This window comes from Cebidichthys violaceus, unplaced genomic scaffold (genome assembly GCF_023349555.1).
Source record: "Cebidichthys violaceus isolate CVI_PGR_0920_01 unplaced genomic scaffold, fCebVio1.0.p SCAF_12, whole genome shotgun sequence".
Lineage (NCBI taxonomy): Eukaryota > Metazoa > Chordata > Actinopteri > Perciformes > Stichaeidae > Cebidichthys > Cebidichthys violaceus.
Window position 1 is genome coordinate 15,183,088 of NW_027176285.1, and position 22,070 is coordinate 15,205,157.

At 44.8% G+C, this 22,070-nt stretch overlaps 1 protein-coding gene across 3 annotated transcripts in view; it reads left to right on the forward strand.

Annotated features, from left to right (window-relative positions):
* si:dkey-34e4.1 (carboxyl-terminal PDZ ligand of neuronal nitric oxide synthase protein) overlaps nt 1–22,070 on the forward strand; it is a 42,007-nt gene that overhangs the window by 6,102 nt on the left and 13,835 nt on the right. For 2 of the 3 annotated variants that reach the window (XM_068706647.1, XM_068706649.1), the window contains exons 3-8: nt 13,850–13,942; nt 14,087–14,145; nt 15,470–15,578; nt 16,521–16,662; nt 18,070–18,242; nt 21,117–21,278. In XM_068706647.1, coding sequence (XP_068562748.1) covers nt 13,850–13,942; nt 14,087–14,145; nt 15,470–15,578; nt 16,521–16,662; nt 18,070–18,242; nt 21,117–21,278 — 738 coding nt within the window. Of the gene's footprint in view, nt 1–852; nt 904–13,849; nt 13,943–14,086; nt 14,146–15,469; nt 15,579–16,520; nt 16,663–18,069; nt 18,243–21,116; nt 21,279–22,070 lie in introns of those variants that run through there. The other variant, XM_068706648.1, reaches the window with a different exon arrangement.

Below are 22,070 nucleotides of genomic sequence, written 5' to 3' on the forward strand. Positions count from 1 at the left end.
TTAGGGAGGCATGATGACACATATTGGGGGGGGGGGGGCATTGTTTTCACTTTGTATTCACGCTGGCTTAATGGCAGATGTACAAGAGCATTGTGGGTGACCTATATGTGTACTGGATTAGACGTGATTTCGGCTTTGAAAGGGTGCAGCTACTCTTTGTTTAACCAACCCCCCCCCATAGAGAAAGGGGGGTCCCATTCTTCTTGATTAACAGTCATTTGAAAAGTGAGTCACAATCCGTGGTCGGTGTTTTAAAGCATCCTTCTGCATGATCTGCTTTCTTAAGACCCGCTCGCACCAGAGAGCGGCACAGCGAGGTTCATCCGAGCGTGGCTCAAGACAGTCGGCTAGCTGGCTGACTGCTGAGCTAACTGCTAACAGGCTAGCCGGCTGGGGACACGCTAGGACATCACGTCAATTCAAGAAGGGTCTCATGGAAGCAAATCCAGATTTTGAGCGCTTCTTGCAGCTATTCCGATGAATATTTCTGTGAGCGTACTCTGAATTCTGTGAAATATTTTCCCCCCAAAAAAGTCCCTTTTGTTGTAACTTTTCTGTAAAAACCTGACGCTCCAAACATCCAGACTCTCTGGGAAACACTTTTTATTTTGACCTTTTTAAGTCACAAAAACAATATTTTTTTTTTTTGCTGAGGTGGCCATTTTTAATTTACCTCCAAAAGTGCATGTGGTCATTTTCATGAGTGCATGCATTTTTAATTGTGTATGTCTTTTTTTTTTGTCTGTTTTGTACTTTTGTGACTGCGTGTGTGTGTGTGTGTGTGTGTGTGTGTGTGTGTGTGTGTGTGTGTGTGTGTGTGTGTGTGTGTGTGTGTGTGCGCGCGGAGGATAAATACACTGACGGGACAGCAGGTCTTCGCTCACATGGATGGACAGACAGGTGGTGAGTGGTTCCTGCCTCCACCACCAGCATCGTGTTGCACGCACACACACACACACACACACACACACACACACACACACACACACGGGCTTCTGCTTTCATCATCTGCCCCGAGGCGACGCTGTGTCTTTCAGTGCCACAATTAGTCAGCTCTCATACACTCTGATCTCCCCACGCTCACCCTAAACCAGCCCCATGCTGAGGAAAGGACATGTCTGAAGCCATGGAGTCAATCCTGCTGCGGAGCCTGAAGGCACATTTTTCTTCATAGACAATTTGTGAACATTGCTCTCTGCAGCCTGAACACGCACAGTCGGGCCAGTTGTGGTTTTTCGGTACTCTCTATATTTTGGATACATAAATATAGAGGGTTGTTGTTTGTAGTATTTCCAGACTTGAAAATCACATCATCTAAAAATAACACAAAATCAGAAGTAAGCAGACTCGTGACTTCAGATAGAGACGTACATTTCAAATGTCCAACCAGGTCCGCTGTACAGAGGACCTCTTATTTCTACTCTATTAGGGAGTATTGCAATATGTCAGCAAGTCCAAGCTTCTACTTGTGTACAGTGTACAATGTTCCAGAGGAGCTCATGGCGGAAACTCAGAAACAGTCATCTGTTACTGCCGGCTGCAACGCCTTCTGCAGCTAATCTCAAGTACAAACACAACTTAAGTCAACAGTCACCAGGAACTGAGGGCACGTGTGTCTGTGTGTGTGTGTGTGTGTGTGTGTGTGTGGATAGACTGGGTGGGTATTGTGTGTGTGTGTGTGTGTGTGTGTGTGTGTGTGTGTGTGTGTGTGTGTGTGTGTGTGTGTGTGTGTGTGTGTGTGTATATGTGTGTATATACTTGCACCTGTTTATCTGTATATCTGCAGTTGGGTTGAATTGTGAGCATGATTGCATTAAGGTGCTCATTTGTCCTTGGGTTTGCACAGAGTCGTGTCGTCCTGTATGTGTGTGTATAAAGGATGTGCAAAATAAAAGGATCATTTTACAATATGATGCAAATCCAATACAAGTGCAACACAATGGACCTTCATACTAACCCTGCTATAACTATCTATAACTGTTTGTGTCTTTTCCTTCTCCCGGTCTCTCTGTGTCTTGTGTTTGGTCAAAGTAATTCTCCGGTTTGTAAATTTACAAATCCGGTTCCGTCGTCGCGATTGTCCCACCAGAACGATCAGATGCGAGTCGGATCAGAATATCAATTGCGCGGTTTTGCGACCGTTCGTCCTTTTGATGAATGGCACCGTTAAGCTCTCGCTGTTATTCTGCAGATCTGAATCGACCGCATACGTCAGGCCACTCCTCGGGTCTCCCTGGCAACCAACTCCGCCCGCCAAAACATGTCTTTTCTCAACTCCTCCTCAGGTCTGGGATGGGCTCAAAGTTTGGTGCGGATGGAGAAGCTAACCCCTTCCATTTGCATATAGATTGCATATAGAACTATTTTGCGGGTATCCAGTTTTGCAAAAAAACACGATTTGAATTTAATCCATTTTCACTAATTAAAATTACCCGAAAACCCCCTTTCTCCATATTACTTCAAATGGACGCGTCAGGTTTGCAGGTTGTCCTCGTCTGCCTGGAAGCGTTCTTTCTCAGCATGAGTAGGCAGATAAACGTGGCCTATTGCATTATGGTTATCGTTTGTTGGGTAATGATTGAGAAAAGTGCTGCAGGCTTTTGAGCTGGCAGATAGGCTGCCCTACTTCTAAATGTTATTTGTCGTGTGTGTGTGTGTGTGTGTGTGTGTGTGTGTGTGTGTGTGTGTGTGTGTGTGTGTGTGTGTGTGTGTGTGTGTGTGTGTGTGTGTGTCCTGTTCATCTCACTTCTCTCATCTTGTTCCAGCGTGCTACATAGAAACCCTCAAGGTCTCATTCTCCCGCTCCGGTATCGTTCAAACCCTCCTCGTTCCTCTTTTTTGTTTTTCGTCGCCTCCGTCTCTCTTTCGTCGTCGCTGCGTTTCGCTCTGCTTCCTCCTGCTCTTGTCCCAGGTCTGTGTTGGTTTAAGCAGTGCCGGGTTCAAAAGCTCTCGGCTGAAGTTGACGTTAAGCCGCTACCTCCATTAAGAACCATACTTCTATAGTTGTAGCACTTTTTCTGCTGACTGTTTGGAATGATTAGATACTCTTCATGAAGCAATATTACGTTCTCCACATGGAAACACATCAGCTGACCTGGGCCAGACGTGGGTCGACTTTGGCCTATTTGGGGCTGCGGATTGCCATCCAGCATCTTTGGTTGTAATATGAGGCGCACAGGTGTGATGTAACGGTTGCGTAATACAAATATTATGGATGGAAGTTTATGTAAACATATTGATATTTAAAAATTATTGAATTAACGCCAAATTAAATGTGTGTTTGCAGTCAGTTGACCTTTCTTGCGTGTGTTCCCCGCATGAAAGGTGTAGAAGTGGCAGCTTAAAACGAAGCAAACTATTACACACGTGAAGGTTATTCGTTTCTGTCATAACTTAATGAATCGTCTGACATATTGCAACGCTGATTCGCTCTCTTGCCAGGAGGTAGATGAAAGCGATGATGGCACTCTCGTGTATGTGTGCTAAATTAAAAAAGAAAAAAAAAAAAAAAAAAAGGAGCTACTGCCAGCAGCCAGTTAGCTTAGGTCAGCAAAAAGACTGGAAACGGTTAGTCTGGCTCCGTCCAAACTAAAGGTCACAAACCCCTCCCACCGGCACCTCCGAAGCTCCCTGATTAACCCTTTGTCTCTTGTTCTTTTAAACCGTACAAAAGCAGAATAAAAAAGGCCGTCTGTCACATGTATGTACAGGCTTCTTCAGACCCGATGCCAAGTACCGATCAGATACCAGCGTTTAGTTAATAAGCTGTGTGGAGATGAAATCATCTCTTATCTACAGTTTGCCGTTTTGTTTTCATGTTGTCATTTGTTGCGTTTGACTCACACGTGCTTCATGGACGCTCTCAGGAATCCAACACTTGTCAATGGGATTGTGTGGGGTTTTTTTTTTTTTTTTTTTGGCTTCAGTCTATTAGGGACACACAATGGTTCCAACTTGTTATCCTCTAATTGGATAAATGATGTGTGCGAACCGCTGCTGCTCACCCCACGGACTCTAAACTGCTTCGGCGCTGCCATCCAGCCAGCCACTAACACGATAACGTACTCTCTGCAGTCCAACTGACGGGGCTAATGTGACCGTCGCTCAGATTAACAACATCTCGCATAGGACCGCGTCCCCCGCCTGTGAAACTCTGTCCATTCATTAATGTCTGTCACTGAGGCGGCGCGGCTTTTTAAATCACGACTGTATTTCCAGTTGTTGATCTTCCGGCTGTGCGACTCGCTTTAGTAACTCGCACTTTAGGGACTCCTTTAGGGAGTAGAGCCGCTGCTCCGTTTGCGTGGAAAGGAGCCATGTCGAGGTGGTTTCGGGCATCTGGTGAGGATGCCACCTGGGCGCCTCCCTAGAGGAGGCGTTCCAGGTACGAACCAGCTGGGAGTAGACCCCGAGGGAGGCCCGGGACCAGGTGGAGGGACTATATCTCCAAACTGGTCCTGGGAGCGCCTCAGGATCCCCCCCAGTCAGAGCTGGCTGATGTGTCCCGGGAAAGGGAAGTTTGGGGGTCCACCTGCTGGAGCTGGTGATCCCGGATAAGCGGTTGAAGATGAGACGAGACTTCCTTCAGTATTGTTTATGTAACACACCGCTCTGCGGGGGAAAGTTTGAGAAGCTGTTCTGCTGCGTTCATTGTTATCTCCACATGCATCAACCTTCCAGGGCAGGAAAACTGACTGGATAATGAGGGAGGAGACGCCCCCGTGAGCCGCATAATCAAATGCACTGGAGGCATTAGCATATTTTTGGAGCAGAATTTCCCAAACCCTGTACTTTTTTTTTTCTTCATGTTTTGTTGTGCTTCCTTTTGAATATTTTGATCCCAATTGGATTTCATTATAATCTTTGACTGGTCTAGTTTCTCACTTTGTGTGTGTGTGTGTGTGTGTGTGTGTGTGTGTGTGTGTGTGTGTGTGTGTGTGTGTGTGTGTGTGTGTGTGTGTGTGTGTGTGTGTGTGTGTGTGTGTGTGTGCGCGCCTGCGCTCCTCAAATGTTTCTCTTATCTTTCCACATCCGGTGCGTCAAGCAAGTAGAGAAGTGTGTCGGGACTTCCCAACATTATATCCGGGCTCCGTTATCCAGCTGAAGGTGTGACTGAACTGACCTTCTCTGGCAGCCGTTGGTCAGTAACAGTGGACATGAACCAGCCAGACATCCCTTTGTCTTTGTCTTTTTTTTTTTTTGTAATATCACATAGATGGCACAGTGATCATCTTGGTCATAACACTGCACACTGAACATTGCTCATCTCCGAGTCCTTTGATTCTGCACAAAAGGCATTCAGTGCTTTTGATCCATTTGATTGCCTCTTATCTGCTGCGTTGCATTACTGATGGTGGTTCACAGAGCCTCAGCGACAGAGCGCCACCAAATCAAAACGCTCGCTTTGCTGGGTTTTAAAAATTGTACCGTGATTTCACCACCAAAACGTGCAGACGGCGCCAAGTAGAGCGGAGCTGGCCGTCAACAATCAGTGGCGCACTTTTGCCCGACCTTCTGTTGTCGGGCGAGTTGTAGTGGGCTTCATGAGGAGCCGTCTCTGTCCTCTCAGACGCGGATTTAAGCTACTCATGACTGAGCTTTATGAAAGCTCTCACACGCTATTAAAGCCTCTTCCAAAAGGGCTTTTTGGGGACATGTCTGCATGTCAGGCACAGATGGCGCCCCCTGAATCACACCCCGACGTTTACCCCCTCTCCACCGGGGTTAACATGTGGTTAATCACGCTGTTGCATTTGGCCTCAAACCTCACATTGTTTTATTAAATGGTTCATCACCTACTTTCTTGTCTCCCCCCCCCCTCCCTCCCTTGTTTCCTTTCATGATGTAGCTCCTTCACACCAGCTGTATAGTCTCCCCGGTGTCCTGTCCAATCACATCTCTGCTCTCCTTTAGTCAACACGATGGCCGTCATCAGTTATAACGCTGTAACTGTGTCTTACAGTATATGGATGTAGATTGGGGGGGGGCAACCATCCCCAATCTACATCCATATACTGTAAGACACAGTTACAGTTAACTGTAACAGTTACAGTTACCCCCCCCCCCCCCCCCCCCCTGCACTGTGTGCTATAGGATTTAAGAGCCTGTGATCTGACAGCGTTCCTCCTGGTAATCCTATTACTCTGACTGCTGCTTCGCCAGACGACTGCGTCGGACAGAGCCACGCTCAGCATCTCTGTATCTTTCATGGTCCCGTTGCAGCTATTCACATCCATAACTAGCCTCAGACCAGACTATATATATATATATATATATATATATATATACATATATATATATATATATATATATATATATATATATATATATATATACATATATATATATATATATATATATATATATATATATATATATATCTATAATATCCCTCCTCCTATCTGAGAATGTGCACCCTTGGATTATAAACTACCTTTGCAAAGGTGCACAGTATTTCCCGTCATGGCTTAAAGAGACGGGCCGTGTTTCAGACAGAGGATGAATGCATGTTCAGACAGACAGCATGAGCAAAATAAAGTGGTTTTTTGAATATTAAAGCATGTAAACCTGACATTTAGCATGATATGTCCCCTTTAAGATCCATTCAATAGACCTTCAATCAATTTTTATTTGAGCAATTAAACCAAAATGTGTGTTATTAAAGATTCCCTCCAGACACGTTTCTAAGATGACATAAAATACGCAATACGTGTCCTGATTCTGTTTTTCCTCATAAAAAAAACAAATTAAGAAGTTATAAAATCATAAAAATGCATGACTTCCTTCTCCCACTTTAAGAATAATAATATCTATTGCTCAGAAGATTAACTGCCAGACACAAGATGTCTCCTACTTCACAGAAAAGTCCGTCCTCACTGTAGCTGCACTGGAGGCTTCACGTTTTTTTTAACCATCACCATTATTGGCTTTCAATCTACTTGTGATGTCACAAAATGTTACTTGAACAAACACGACTGAGGCTCAGATTGCTGGCAGCCGGCTAACCTTAGACGGCACCCGCCTGTCACTCAAAGCAGGCCCCGCCCTCGATTATGCCTAACTTTAAGCAACTCCGTAGCTGTAAGAAAAAGCTAAAGCCGTCAGTCATTGTGCAAGTCACTTCTCTGCTCCCTAACAGACGCACCAGTGAGGGAAATGAAAGTTTAACATGGGACATTTCTCAGGAGACGTATAAGTGAGCCCCCCCCCCCCCCCCCCCCCCCCGCCGCCGCAACCTCACCAGCAATGATCTGATATATTGTGGCTCATCTTCTTAGATTTCAGCGGAGTCACTTGTGATTCAGATTTGCATTTAAAGGAGACGGTTCACTTGGAAGAGGATTTCTGTGTCAGACTGTCTGCAGGTGTAGCTCTGCTCTCCTTCCATCTTTTGCTTTTCTGTGAGTTATTAGATTATGTAAATAATAACCTGAAGACTATGAATAGATCTATTCACTGTAGTGTCTTTGTGAGTACACATGCGTGTATCCGTGTGTGCGCCTTTCACACTCACTGAGAGGAAGTGTTTGGTGTGCTCAAGGCGTTCCTTTTGTATTTCCTCCGCCTCCCATGTGACTAACCCTGAGTAGACTCCGTCAGCGCTCCGTGACTGGCTGTCCTTTCACCGCGCCCGTCAGCGAGTCGCTCAGGCGTGGGTCCACTCTCACTGCAAGGGCATCCGGTGCTCGAGGAGCGCCCGCACTGGGGCTTCGAGTGTAGTCGATTCCTCTCCAAAGGTACGAAACCGACTCGTCCCGCTTTTACCGTTTTCCGTCTGTGGCGGCTTTTTCGTCCCGACTTTTGATTTGAGATGGACGGACATGACGACGGTGATCAATGAAGGGCGCCCCATGGTCCGCCGTAATGGCCGCCCAGAGTTCAGGGGCTTTGACTCGTATTAACACGGGCCACGGGATTGATCAAGCCTGTCTGTCGGCCACTATAAACACACTCGCAGTGTAAGTAATGAAAGTCATTTATCTGAAGAAGTCACAGCTGCACCTCCCAGATGGAGCTGGTGCAGTGTCAGTGCCAGCTGTACTTGCTTATCGGTCCAGAATTCTATCACTAAAATCCAGAATAAACAAAACAAAAAAATGCCCTTCAGTTTAAACTGTTCACACTAAAAGCCTCTACGCCGTTGCAGTGAATTCCAGTCTCGCTTGTAACCCCGCTGTCATGGAGAAGCTCCCGTTAAGCGGCCCTTCAAGCCGGTTGTTTCCTGTTAGCGCCGCGTCGTCTCCCACGGGACCGGACTGCTGCTGCTGCTGCTGCTGCTGCTCGCTGGAGGCTGCCAACAGACTGAGCCCAGGAGTCCAATCCATAATACGGGCACTCGGGCGGAAACCACTCACGTAGGCACAGACGGGCACAGACAGGCAGCAACCCGCAAGCGTCCGAACAGACACACACATTTATTTAAATGTCTATCTAGCTCTATCTAGTGTCTTTATTCTTTCACATAACACCGTTATTAGACCGTGCCTGGTCTAAGCCAAGGTCGTTGTACCTGGCGACTGCGGAGGTAATCGCTCCCTTCATCATCATCATCATCATCATCATCACACCCCTGCTGACTAATGACGAGACGAGCCTCTTCACTCCAGAGGTTTGGGCCTCCGGAGTCGCTCCGTCCTCCCTGTTGTTGCCGTGAGGCTGAGAGGACTGTAGGGAACAACGCAGAGACGAGTTGAGCAGCAGTGATCGGAGCTCTGGTTCTTTGTTGAACCAATGGGACATTGTAAGATGCTTGATTGTCAAAAAAACAAACACAGTTGGAGTTTCACATTTTATTCCAAATTGTTTTCCAGTCATTTTTCCCCCCTCCAGTTAAAAGCCAGGCTGTTGGGCAGCTGTTGTGTTTCTCAGCTCCCAACAGTCTTCTCTTTGTGTACCCAACCGGGGGGAGAGAAAAAAAAAAAAGCAGTGAAATTCCTTGGAACTCCCCAAAATCCTGGGAATTGTAATGAAGGGGTTGCTAGGTTGCCATCTATAGGGCCTATTGTGGACTCCTGTATGGGTTCAGTGGTACTACAGGGAGCATCAATGACCCACAATGCACCCCCGCATTCCACTGCTTTTCAGGATGGAGGAAGCGGAGTGGGGGGTTTGCCCGTAGCTTCTCATTCCAGTGCTTCCAATAAATCCTACTCATTTATTCACTCTGAAAATACCATAAATAGTTTGAGGAAAAACATATTTGTCCTCATCCAACTTTAGATTTCTCTGAAGCCAGATTTGAAAACATGACCCAAATAATAACTGAAGGAATCAGCTGCTTTTTCATTAAGAGGTTGCTGACAGGCGGTTTAGTTACAGTACCTGCAGTACTTCCACTAATGGACTGTTCCTAGAAAAGAGGAGAGGAACGTTTGAGTTCACTAGAGTCCCTCGTGTCCTCTACACTTCGCTCTGAGCTTCCTCGTCCCTCGCGGCATGAAGACGAGATTAGATCTTGATCTGTATCTCGGGCTCATGAGATCCAGCATGTTTGTGTGTATTCATACCTGTTGAATGCACTGAATAAGAGTTCTAGGGTAAGCCTTGCCTCCCGAAACTTACAAAACACGACTCTTTACACTTCAAAGAGTAGTTTTCACATGTTCTGAAATCCGTGTATTCACCGTCTGTCGTAGAGGTAGATAAGAAGACCAATATCAATCTGAGCTTATCTGAGCTTAAAGACCGGAGGCAGGAGGCCGGCCTGGCTTTGTGCAATGATAAAAAAAAAAAAAACCTGAAGCAGCTTAAGTAGCTCCCAGTGAAACCACAGCCTATCGGTTCTACATTCCTTTTTTTTTTCTTGTAAGGATTAATATTGTTTTAAAGTGTGCTTGCAGGTAGATTTCCCCTTGACACAGATCCGAGCTAGCTGTGTCTCTATGCTACACTAAGGTAACTGTCTGTGTACAGATATGAGAAAGATATTAATCCGATCGCCTGACTCTCAAAGGCACGCTTCCAAAAATGATATTGTGTTCGCTTGCTCAGCTATTGCTAATCAAACGTGAGTGGCCTCTTGGCTCCTCTTGGTTTGATCTCGCTTGTCTCTATTCCCAAACGCACCACACTCTGATCTGAGAGGCAGCTTTTCCTCTTCCTCGTGTTTGTTGTGCTCACAGCAGCACCGCGCAGCCGTCGCCTTTCTACCCGACGCTCTCATAACAGATCGCAGAGGAGCGCCGGCTCAAATTTGTTCCGCCGTCTGGGAAGACTGATGAGTCCGACGGTTTAAATTCACACATCCAGGGCGGAGAAAGATTCGGAATGAATGCTCTGCCTCTGTGCTGGAGCGGTGCAGCGCTCGCAGTCAGGACTGGAGGGTTAGTGTTTAAGGTTTTGAGACAAATCTTTGAAGTGGGCATCTTAGAACTCAAAGCCCGTGTCCTTCGCATGCCTGTTCAATCCACACATCTTCCTGACGTCTCCCTGAATGTCTCCAGCATAATTCAGAAAGTAACCTAAGCTCTGTTCTGGAATATTTTCATGCCTCTGCTGAAAGTTTTGATGTGAGGCTTCGGGGAACGCGTGTCATGAGCGTTTTTTTTTTTTTTTTTATAAGTGTTCGTTCCGCTGTTGATGACAAAGGAAGCCACAACAATGCAAGTGCATTAAAGCCATGAATATTTCAACACACTTGTCACTTAAGCAAAGAAAATATAAAAATTTCATATTTTTTGAATGAAGTTGCAAAAATCCCATTTTGCTTCACCAGAAGGCCGGCAGAAACTGTGAATTATGAAAGAGGTGTGTGTGTGTGTGTGTGTGTGTGTGTGTGTGTGTGTGTGTGTGTGTGTGAGTGTGTGAGAGAGAGAGAGAGTGTGAGAAAACACTGGTATGTAACTAAACATAATGAGCACCAGTCTTTTCAGCTAGATCACACACACACACACACACACACACACACACACACACACACACACACACACACACACACACATACATACACACATAATGCCTGAGAGCCACATCTTCTGTGTTTCTTCACTTTTCCATATTTTTACAAACTTTTTTTCCCGTACTAATGAGACAAATAATTCACAATAGTTACGAAAGTTTATGAAATGCTTTATGTACATTTAAAATAATATTTTTACAGATTTTACACATACCTAATACTGTACCGAAAACCCACCACTCTGGGGCAAAACACATCGCTGTGGGAGTGGAATAAATCAGTGATTAAACTAATATCTATAACCAAAGAAAATATGAAAACGGGGGTTGAAAAGATACAGACGAAGATAAAGTTTGAATTAATTTGATCAACTTATTAGAGGTGACGTAAGGAAGCGGCTTTTCTTCATTTTTCACCAGTTGATTGAAGGGTAGAGGAAAAGTATAAAGATTTGTATTCGTTTCTTTGCTTTTATCTGATAACCTTTTACCTTTCTGTGAATTTCCTCATCTCATTATAAGCCCCAGAGCGAACATTGTTAATCTCACTATCGGTAGATTTTGCACAGTGTTCATAAGCATATTGTGCAATAAATGAAACTCAGCACCTGGTTTCTGGGTTCACCCTTTCCCTTTCATCTCACTTCACTTTGCAGCATGAGCCTTCCTCCTCTTTCCACGCTGGCTATTCGTTTCCTCCTCTCTCTCTTCCTCCCTGAACCTATTCTCCATTTAATCAGCTCTCTCAGGACTCCGGTCTGTATAATTAGAGACTGGAACTTTAATCACCATGGATCCAGGGCAGGGGGGAGCGGGGCATTTCAAATAGACACAAGCAAGGAAATTAGCATGAAAGAAAGGATGGGGAAACGGATCCGACCAAAACAATTTGGCATTTATTTGCCGTCGGTCTGAGCACACGTTCATACGGACAGGAAAAGGACACGAGGTGAACAAGCACTGTTTCCGAGGTTCACGTCAATAGAAGATAGAAGCTGAAAAAATGGAAAAATCGTCAAAACTTTTACTGTTCACCTCAATTTATGAACACAAGATGTGATTAAAAGAGGAAAATATGGCAAACGTTCATTTTTTACTTGGGTCAGCGACCCATGGTTTTCATTTATTCACAGTCCAAAGTATAACTCGGAGACATTTGGAAATTAAAACACATTTTAAAGCAATATTTTTGTAATCAAAGATGAAGAACAATAGAATTAAAAACCTAAATGTATATATGAACAATAGAACAACAATAGGTTAACAATGACTGAGTGTAAAAGAAGAACTAGCCTGGCTTTGACATAAAGCTTGACAGCTGTGAGCACTAACAACAGCCCTGTTTGTTGTTTATGTTCACTGTGATCATTTAGGCCCTAAAGTCACAGAGTCCAAAGCCACTCCCCTTAGGAGGAGTGGCTTTGGACTCTGTGACTTTCTAGCTACATTCATTGGAAAAAAAGTTATCAACGCTGGGCTGGGTTTTTCGGATTGAACATTTTTACAATTTAAGGTACTCTAGCTAGTTTCTCAAGACTTTAATTAGCGAGCTTTATAGGCGCTATGCTAAGCTAACCACCAGCTGGCTCCCGCCTCATATTCAATGAACAGACATGGGAGTAATATCCATCCTCTCTTCAATTGTTCGGCAACAAAGCAAATGTTGTTTTCTAGAAGGACAAACTATTTTCCTCCGTGTTAAGCGGTGAAGCCAGACAGCCATTGCTCGTGTATATATATATATATATATATATATATATATATATATATTTGACCTTGTAGAGCCGCTGTCGGCCTCGATAGCTGGTGGAGTCGAACCCCGCTTCATGTTTAAAGAGTGACGCTAATTTGATTCGACGGGCCAGACTCGCTCCGGTCCTCAGCAGAAAGCCTGGCCAACTGACGAGCCGGAGACACGTTAGTCGGCCGGTGCAGACGCAGCTGTTGTGTACCACTCAGCAAACATCCTGGGCTTTTTGCCTAAATGTTGTTTAATTTAGCTGCTGTAGATTTTAGTTCTGTGCCCCTAAGAAGCAGAGACGTGACGCCTGTAGCCACGTGATCGTTCCTTGTCACTTTCTATTTATAACAAGTAACAAATTATCGGCCGCGTTTGCCGGTCCTCAGCAATTAATGAGGTAAAACCAGCTTTTAATGCCATTAACTACAGTCAGTCAGAATACACCTGCAGTGGGCATGTTGACCTATTGGTTGTGGGTTCTCATTACAGTCAAGGTGAAGTTATCTACCTCTGTTATCCAAGTGTCCTTCCTCTTTCCTCTGGCGTCAGAGAAGCGCTGGCTTGCTTATTCAACAGACTTTATCAGTGCTGCCGTTGTGAGCTTCCAAGCTAATAAAGACGTTCATGTGAAGTTCACTGCCGATCGTGTTTTGGTGCTGAAAGATTGTTCCCCCACAATGATGCCTTTTTAAATTTTGTAAGCATGCCAAATGTGCAGCGGGACACAAACGGCGACTGCAGTAAGGAGGTCGAGTGGCGTGAGAGTGTGCGAGTGTGACGACTGGAAGGCAAGATTATTTATACAGCACATCTCAGCAACAAGGCAATTCAAAGTGCTTTACATAAAACATCAAAAGCCTGAGTGCAGAAGAAACACGGTCATGTAAATAAACGATTAAAAACTGTCATTTAGGAGAAGAGAGAATATGAAATATAATCCAGCTGAAATAAAGATTAGTGAAGCTAATGGTTTCCAAGCTCTTGACTGATTTATCTTCTGTTTTTATTCAGTCATGTGTGATCAACTGCAACCTAACCGCCTCTATGAAACCAACAAAGCTTGATTCACTGCCTCGTGCGGAAAACCATATCAAATATTTTGATTTTGAGATAAAGTCTTATTTAAATGTTACACGACTACTCCTAATTGTTTCTTTTCTTCTTCTTCTTCTTCTTCTTCTTCTTCTTCTTCTTCTTCTTCCGTCTTCTTAGTATGAATTCAAGGCCAAGAACATCAAGAAGAAGAAAGTCAGCATCGTGGTGTCTGTGGACGGAGTGAAGGTGTTGCTGAGGAAGAAACAGAAGGTGAGTCACGAGTGACGAACTCTCAAAGGAATACGATTTAAAAAAAAAAAAAAAAAAAAAAACGTTTTCTACTGGATTCAGAAAGTTTCTTTGACACGAGATGCGTTGTCGGTGCTTAATCGCAACCGTCTGTCTCACACACAGAGGAAAGAATGGACGTGGGATGAGAGCAAGATGCTGATCATGCAGGATCCCATATACAGGTCAGTCCACCACTCTTACTCTCTCACTAATTCATATGTTCATGCTGTGTGGGAAGCAAATACTAAATCTATTGTTGCCTGATATCCGGTCCAGTCCGTTCTATCCACTCTGCATGTTCTTGTTAATCAATTACTGCGAGTGTGCTGCAGATATGCATGTCACATCCTGCAGCTGGACCTATGGAGATGAACCTTTGGCTTGCTTTACAGGCCCTCCCATGTGCTTCACTATGCAGGACTAATGTGCTCGAATGTACGATGCTATATGTGCCAAATGCACTTACTTTCCTAAGATAGCATAATGAATAATCTATAGCTTGTACTTGGTGAAGCATATGTTTGTCAGTACGTAATTTTCTTAGGTGAGGCATCCCACACAGGTTCCATTCACAGCAGGCTGGTAGAGCCTCTGTACACTTTTTTGTTTCACAGAATTTCTCAGCATGTGTGCCCAAAGAATAATGCTTTAATTATGGCCACAGCGTCCCATTACCCGCCCTGCCTGTTGACACGGTGATGGAGCCTGTCAACCGATCATCAACGGGTCCGCGGAGCTGTCAATTACCGCGAAACAACTCGCGCCGATTAAACCGTAAAGTGTCAAAATAGAGAGGATAGAGTAAATTTAGACTGGAGGGAGCAGGCGGAAATTAAAGGTACGGTTTCTGGGCAGGGGAACCTTTTTTTTTTTTTGGGCTGGCTTAAAACAAGCAATTATAGCTAATAAGGCAACCTTCAAGAGATAGAAAGAAGTAGGCAGCCACTTAAAGGTGTCTTAACGTCACACATCTAACCAGCTTGTGTGTGTGTGTGTGTGTGTGTTTGTAAATTATATATCGGTGGGAGGATCTCGTTCGGCAAAGCCACGCCTCATGAAGGACCCGTGTGTGTGTGTGTGTGCTGGGTGTAAGTGTCCTTGCTGCTTGGGTTACTGCAGGTGTGTTTGTGCAGTTGGGGATACACAGTATACACTCCGTCCCACGTGACCTTTTTTTTTTCCCCCGCAGATGATGGTCATAATTTGTTTGAGCGGTTCCCAGCGGAGTTGTTTTAGAGCAGTAAAGCTGCAGATGGACCCGTTGCTCTGCCGGTTTACTGCAGCGTGTGCAGGGTCGCCGGCAAGGACGGAGCCCGACCACACGGCATACTTGTACAATATAAGACACAAGGAGATCACAGTAGCACAGTGGCATGCATTTATATAAAGAATTATACTGTAAATAGTCCCCTTTTTATTTGATTTCATGTGCGTTAGGTTTGTCTTTCTTTCTTTGAGGTTTCTGTAGCTTCTATGCGTTTTTAAATTTGCTGTCATGTCTTCCAGGATTTTCTACGTCTCTCACGACTCCCAGGACTTAAAGATCTTCAGCTACATCGCGAGAGACGGCTCCAACAATTCCTTCAGATGCAACGTCTTCAAGTCAAAGAAGACGGTACAAGAAACTCGCCCGCCTCCTGGCTGCAGACACGCACGGCTGATTACAGACACGCTCTTCTGGGGAACAGGCTTCGTGCGCATTCCTGCCGCTCTTGTGTTTCACCACTCCTGAGATTCCCTGTTTCAATAACTTGAGAACAAAACCGATACGATCACACAGGGAGAACTCCACCGTAGAGGGAGGAGAGAGACACATTTTCATACGTCAGCAGCGCCAGTAGGCCCTGGAGCCATAATACATGTTGCGTTTTGAGTAACTGTAAAAACCCTGCGCACATATTCCTCTCGCCGCTCAATCTGCTGATGTCATTGCTCCTTGATTTAAACCCCACAGCTGCATACAGTAGGTGTGTAGAACACCGCATGCAGAGTTGCCTCAATTTTCCGTGTCTAGCTACCCGTGACTGAAGGTTATATTTGTATTCTACGGTTTTGAATTTTATATTCGATTTAAGAATTCATTTCCTGATTATGTCGGCTCAGTTTATCAATTTTAAGTTTTATTTTATTTCCGGCGGCTAAATTCATTTCCTGTCTCTTCAGATCCCACACAGCCTGCAGTGAATACAGAACAGGATGCGGTTAGAATACGGGTTTTTTTTTTTTTTTTTCTTCCATCTCTTTACCTTTTTTTGTGCGTTGCTGCAGTTGTAGCAAGTTGCTGCAGTGTTGGCTCGCAGGCCGGCTATTATCAGTCAGCTGTAATGAGAATTGCTCCACAGAAGTGATGTCATTAGCATTTGATCGTTTGTATTCAACTGCATGCCAAGGATGACTGAGAGTGTTCATGTTTTCACCGACTCACTTATCCTGCAGCAGACAGGAGGGGGGGGGGGTTGATCAGTGAAATCACTTGTTGTGGTTGAATACTTATTCTCCAAAAAAAATCTCTCTCTCTCTCTCTTTGTCCATCTGCCTCCCTCTCTCTCGCCCACAGTCGCAGGCCATGCGTATTGTGCGCACAGTGGGTCAGTCCTTCGATGTTTGCCACAAGCTCAGTCTGCAGCATGCTGAGCAGGACGCAGACGGACAGGCGGACGGAGAGAGCGACAAGTCCACGGAGGAGTCCAGCAGCGACGGTGAGGGAGGCCGGTCTGAAAACACTGTCCTGTTACCTGCTGTGCACGGTGTCGCCTGTGCAGAGTGCATTGAAATGAACATAGACGAACACATTGGGTTGCTTTGTTACTGTGGCTGATTTCAGTGACCTGTAAATGACAATATACTAAAATAAGCTATTTAAAGTCAGCAATGCTCCTGCTGTTTGTCTTTACACCTGTGTGTAGAAACACAGCACAAAACTAAGACGCTAGCTTTAAAACACTTTGCCTGTTAGAAGATATTTTCTGAATTATTTTTCAGTGAAGTGATGTTATTAGGTAATTAATCTCAACATTACATGTATAGTGTTTTTAATACATGTTTTTGACACTTTCTAATGAAAGAAAAATGCACAACAATCATGAAAACTGCTCAATGTATAACTTTAACTGGCAATATTAATATCTTATCCTACTGTATCACAAGAAAGACGGAAGTGACTCTTTTTAACTGTTGTTTTTCTCGTGAGAAAGTTTAAAAACAGAAAGTTATAAGTCTGCGCTAGTGTGCACATGCAAACGCATCTTTCCCTTCAAATAGATCTGTTATCAGAAATATGAAGAGTTGATTCACGTCGCTCTTCACTGGCCTTAAAGTCAAACTTTGATTCGGTCGAGTGGAGTTTAAAGTAATCAGATCCACGATTCAAAGTCGGCCTCGAGTCCAAGTCGCGTGTTTGAGTCCACACACCTCTGATAGCAAAGAGGAAAAGAATGTTTCAAAAATGTGAAGCAGCCAAATAACTGTAGAAACAAAAAGACAGCCCTGTGGTTACTTGAGTGTGTTTCACTGACGCCTTCTTCACTTTCTAGATATTCCATAAAGTGAGTGAGCAGCATTATGGTTTCTTACAAAGAAATGACGCCAACCGTTAAAACACACATTGGAAATGTGGTGTTTATGAGCCTTTATTGGTCATTTTGGTCTCCAGGCTAAAGCTTGACCTGAGTTTCATTATAATCTAACCTCACCAGCTCATCACAGATGTCCTGTTACCCTGGAACGTATAGATTTAAGAAACGACATCTGAATCCTCGTGCTTAGTTCCTTTCATGTGAGATGGAGGCCACCGATGGGCAAGATTCCCGTGACTGCAACTTTAACGCGAGGTTGATTTCCAGTAATTACTGTAATTTGCACCGTGAATGAATGGTTGCCTGGCACTGAGCACTGACAGTTGTGTGACAGGCAGAGTTGATCATGTGGGGTTAAACCACTGTGTATGTGCTCAAAGTAACATTAATTCAGGGTTTAGTCATCGTAATGAAGGCGTCCCTTCTTCGCATGCTTTTAATAGACTCGTGCATTGTTTCACGTAAGCCCTCGAGGCGATGGCGTCGTCGTTTTTTTTTTTTACTTATTGTCTTTGTGTTTTTCCTTCGCAGGTCGTAAGCTGACGGGGGCGGAGCGAGGGGAGGAAGAGGAGGACGGCAAACTCGGAGGAAGACGAGCGGGAGAGGACCCTTCGGCGGGAACGTCCCTGTGTGAAAAGGCAGTCAGTGAAATTCTGCAAAGTCTGGCTGAACTGAACGTGGTCAAACCTGGACAGACCATCGTAGTAAGACACTGCAGCGCGCACACACACACACACACACACACAATGAATTGCTGAGGGCAAGGAGGTTATAATAAGCACGCTCTATTGTGCTTGATATAATATATTTGTCTACAGTCCTGCCCAGCAGTATAAAGGCAAAAAGCCTGACTTTTTTTTGCATTTCAAAGGTGAAGACTGGGATTTAGATTCAATGTTTTTAAAGCTGAACCTTTTTTGTAATTAGCCTGGTTAAGCCTCTGAATTTGAGTTTCCTCTAGCAGTGGTTAGCTGACATCTGAAGGCTGGTGTACTGTGCTTCAAACAAGCCCACACATCATCGGTTATGTACCATTAAAGCCGTCTCTCCCATTACTGCATTAACAATGTATGAGGGTGGAGCCATTGTTCCGCTGAGTTTGTATTCTCCCTCGAAAAAACAATAAAAGCTAGCGAGCTACATTCCATTCAGACTGCAGAAGCTAGTTAGCCTAGCATGCTAGCAGATTCCCACAAGACTAGACGCTCAACGTTACAGTAGAGAGGAAACAGACGCTGGAATGAACGGACTCGTGCAAACTCTTGTGTATTTTGTGACAACATTGCCACATTGGCAGCGTCTACTGTGAAATATTAGGGTCTGTCTTTTAAGGGACAGGAAGTACAGTTTGGTTGATTTGTCGCTTGGGACATTTTTGAAAATGAAGTTGCTAAGTGGGTCGTGAAAGTTGTTTGAATCCGGTGACAAAATTGCCAAGTTGGCAGCACTAGCAGTTGGAATAGATGCCCTTTAAGTGTTCCACAGTCTGTGTTTATTAATAATATGCGTTTCCTTACTCGGGCTGTATTTCCTGCCATAGTCATTGGACAGCTAAACGTCACAGCGGTGAAATTCAAGGGCGGCTCCACAGTTGTGGTGAAGGTTCCCCTTTTTTATTACTGACACCTGCAGCAGCATCCACTTTTTATTGATTACAGGTTGTTGTTGGGGGTTTTTTTCCTGTCTTTGTAGCTACAGGAGAATTACCTCTGCCGTGATTCATCGCTTTGGCCTCGGTGCTGTTTTTGATGCTGTTCTCCAGGCGGAGTGCTGCCAAAAGGCTCGCTGAACTTAGGAAGTACAGTACAGTGCTTTGTCATCTACTGCAGCACCTGACCAGGGCATTGACTGCAGCTCTCTCCATGACTAACCACGGTTGGCGTGAAACAACCTGGTCACGCTTGCGTGAGGTTAAAAAAAAAAAAAAGACTACAGTTTAGTCTGTGTTTTGAGATTTTCGGCAAGCTTTAAATCCTTCTGAAGCTAGGAGCTGCCTATTATCTTTCTTTGACTATCGCAGGTTGAAAAGATGGGAACATGTGGGCTTTGGTGTGTCATGATGCTTTACTTCGGATGTGTTACAGACAGAGAGAGAGAGAGAGAGAGAGAGAGAGAGAGAGAGAGAGAGAGAGAGAGAGAGAGAGAGAGAGAGAGAGGACCTGAATATTCCTGCTGGCTGTGAAAGGGGGACACTTAATCCCCCCCCCCCCAAAAAAAAAAGCCCAGTCTGTTCCGTTTGATTTCTGAGAAACGCCACCGTAATCCCGTTGAGGGGTTCACGAACATCTGCTCTGTGGAGATAAGCAAGGACAGAGGGATGGAAGGAGGAACAATGAGCGATCAGGATAACAGAAGAAAAGGCCAGAAGATACGTACGACACAAGATGCCGGTTGTGTTGAGGATTGCAAACGGGCAACACGAGGGTGGACCAACGGTTATTCAATAAAAGCCCTGAAAATATAATTTCTCAACTACTTTAAACTTTACTTATTTAGCCATGAATATTTAATGTTATAGAGAGTTCACAGGGGCTTGAATCTGCTCACGAGTTAATAATTGTTTTGTCTTTTATTTTGTGATAATTTAACACTCAGATCATTTGCTCCATCCCAACTTTGAGTGTGTTCATTCAGATTAGCTTGTCAGTGACCAAACATCCCATGATATGACGGTATGGTGGTGTGATTCTACTTTGTGTTTATCATACGTCTTTCTGTCCCAAATTTAAAATGTGCTTTTCTTTTGGCATGCATTTCAAATGTCTTACTTATTAAGGGAAGCTAATGCTGAAGTGAGGTAGATGTTCTCATACAAGACAAACTCTCTGAGAAGCTTCAGTGCTGCTCTTTACGCTGTGCTACTTCGCCCTCTAGTGGTGCTATGTAGGAGTTACAATATACTGTGTGCCACAGAAAGTTATTTCGCATTACAGCGGTAGCAATTTATGCAGCGACACACTAACGCATCAAACCCGTCTTGGTGGTCGGTGCTGACGTCTCTGGGGACAGAAGCACAGCGTCACTCGTCAAAGCGACGGTGAAGTGAAAAGCTGCTGCGGGAAACATCTTGCGCCTCCAGAGATCATCTTGGAAAATGATGTTAAGATCCAGGGAGGAGGGAGATTGAGAAAGCTGAATGTGTGTGTGTGTGTGTGTGTGTGTGTGTGTGTGTGTGTGTGTGTGTGTGTGTGTGTGTGTGTGTGGGGGGTATGATAATGAGCTCTGAGTATTCCAGTCCTGATGAGGGGTTACAGTCGGGGCTCCAGATCAGCGGGTCGCAGTCCTGGTCCCAGGGACTCTAGAGCACTGGGTGATTCCTATTCTACTGGTTTAATTGCATTCATCAAAGCTCTAAAAATAGTTCCTATTATCGAGCGAGGATTAAAAACCGGCAGCGCTCTGGGTCCTGAGGGCCAACTTTGAAGTCTGTTGTGTCTTTGACGGCTGCTGAGGGTACAGTGTGTGTCAGAACACCATATGTATTGTGTTTACATCCATCATGATGTATTTTTCTCTGTGTGTGTGTGTGTGTGTGTGTGTGTGTGTGTGTGTGTGTGTGTGTGTGTGTCTGTGATCAGGACTTTGATCGAAGGTCCCTCTTCACCGTGACGACCCAGGGCGTTACTCCCAGCAGCCCTCGCTCTCGCTCTCTCACCCCGCTGGCATCGCAGCACTACCTGCAGCTCCTTCAGCAGCAGCTGCAGCAGCAGCAGCAGCACACGCAGGTGGCCGTCGCACAGGTAGGAAACGGACCTCCATGCTGGGTGCTGGTTGTGCAAAACACAGCAGGCAGGCTTGACTGGAAACACATGACCAAACATTAAACATGTCTTACTACCGCACTACTGTATTTCACCTATTTTCATTATTGATTAATTCAACGTTTAGTGTTCTCGATCAATCATGGACTTTGGATTTCAGTGCTTTCATGAGTTAACATTTCTCATAGTCTTTGCTCTTTGTGAAATCATCCGCTGATCTATAGTTCCTCTTTAGGGAAACCCAATAAATCCATATGGAAAAAGATTAAACTTGAGGCTCAACTGTTTTTCAGTAAAAGCCGGTTTACACTGACCAGGATGATACCTGTTCCGTTTCACACTCTCACACATCCAGAGCACAATTTAAGCAGAACAGAAACAAATGGAGGTGCTCTTCATCTTGAGTTCATCAGTCTGTTTATCACACGAAAGTCCCCAAATAACCTGTGTGAGCCTCGTCACCGTGCCTCATCATCTTCTCCCACTAGGGGGCAGCACCAACTCAGTAATGGAAGAGCAGTTAGTGCAGCGTGATGAAACACAAGCGGTGCCACATTTGCAACCGTGCGTCTCGATTTGATTCTTCGAGCCTCCTGTTCATGGCGTCATCTGAGGAAGTGCAGCGCAAATGCATATTTACTTTGGTATTTCATGTCTGATCCGGCCGATTTCACCGCCATGGCAATATCGACCCGCAAGTTAATGATCCACCGAAAATGGCCATCCCGTCCTTACTTTCAGATACAGTTTTGGGATTATACATATGGGCTG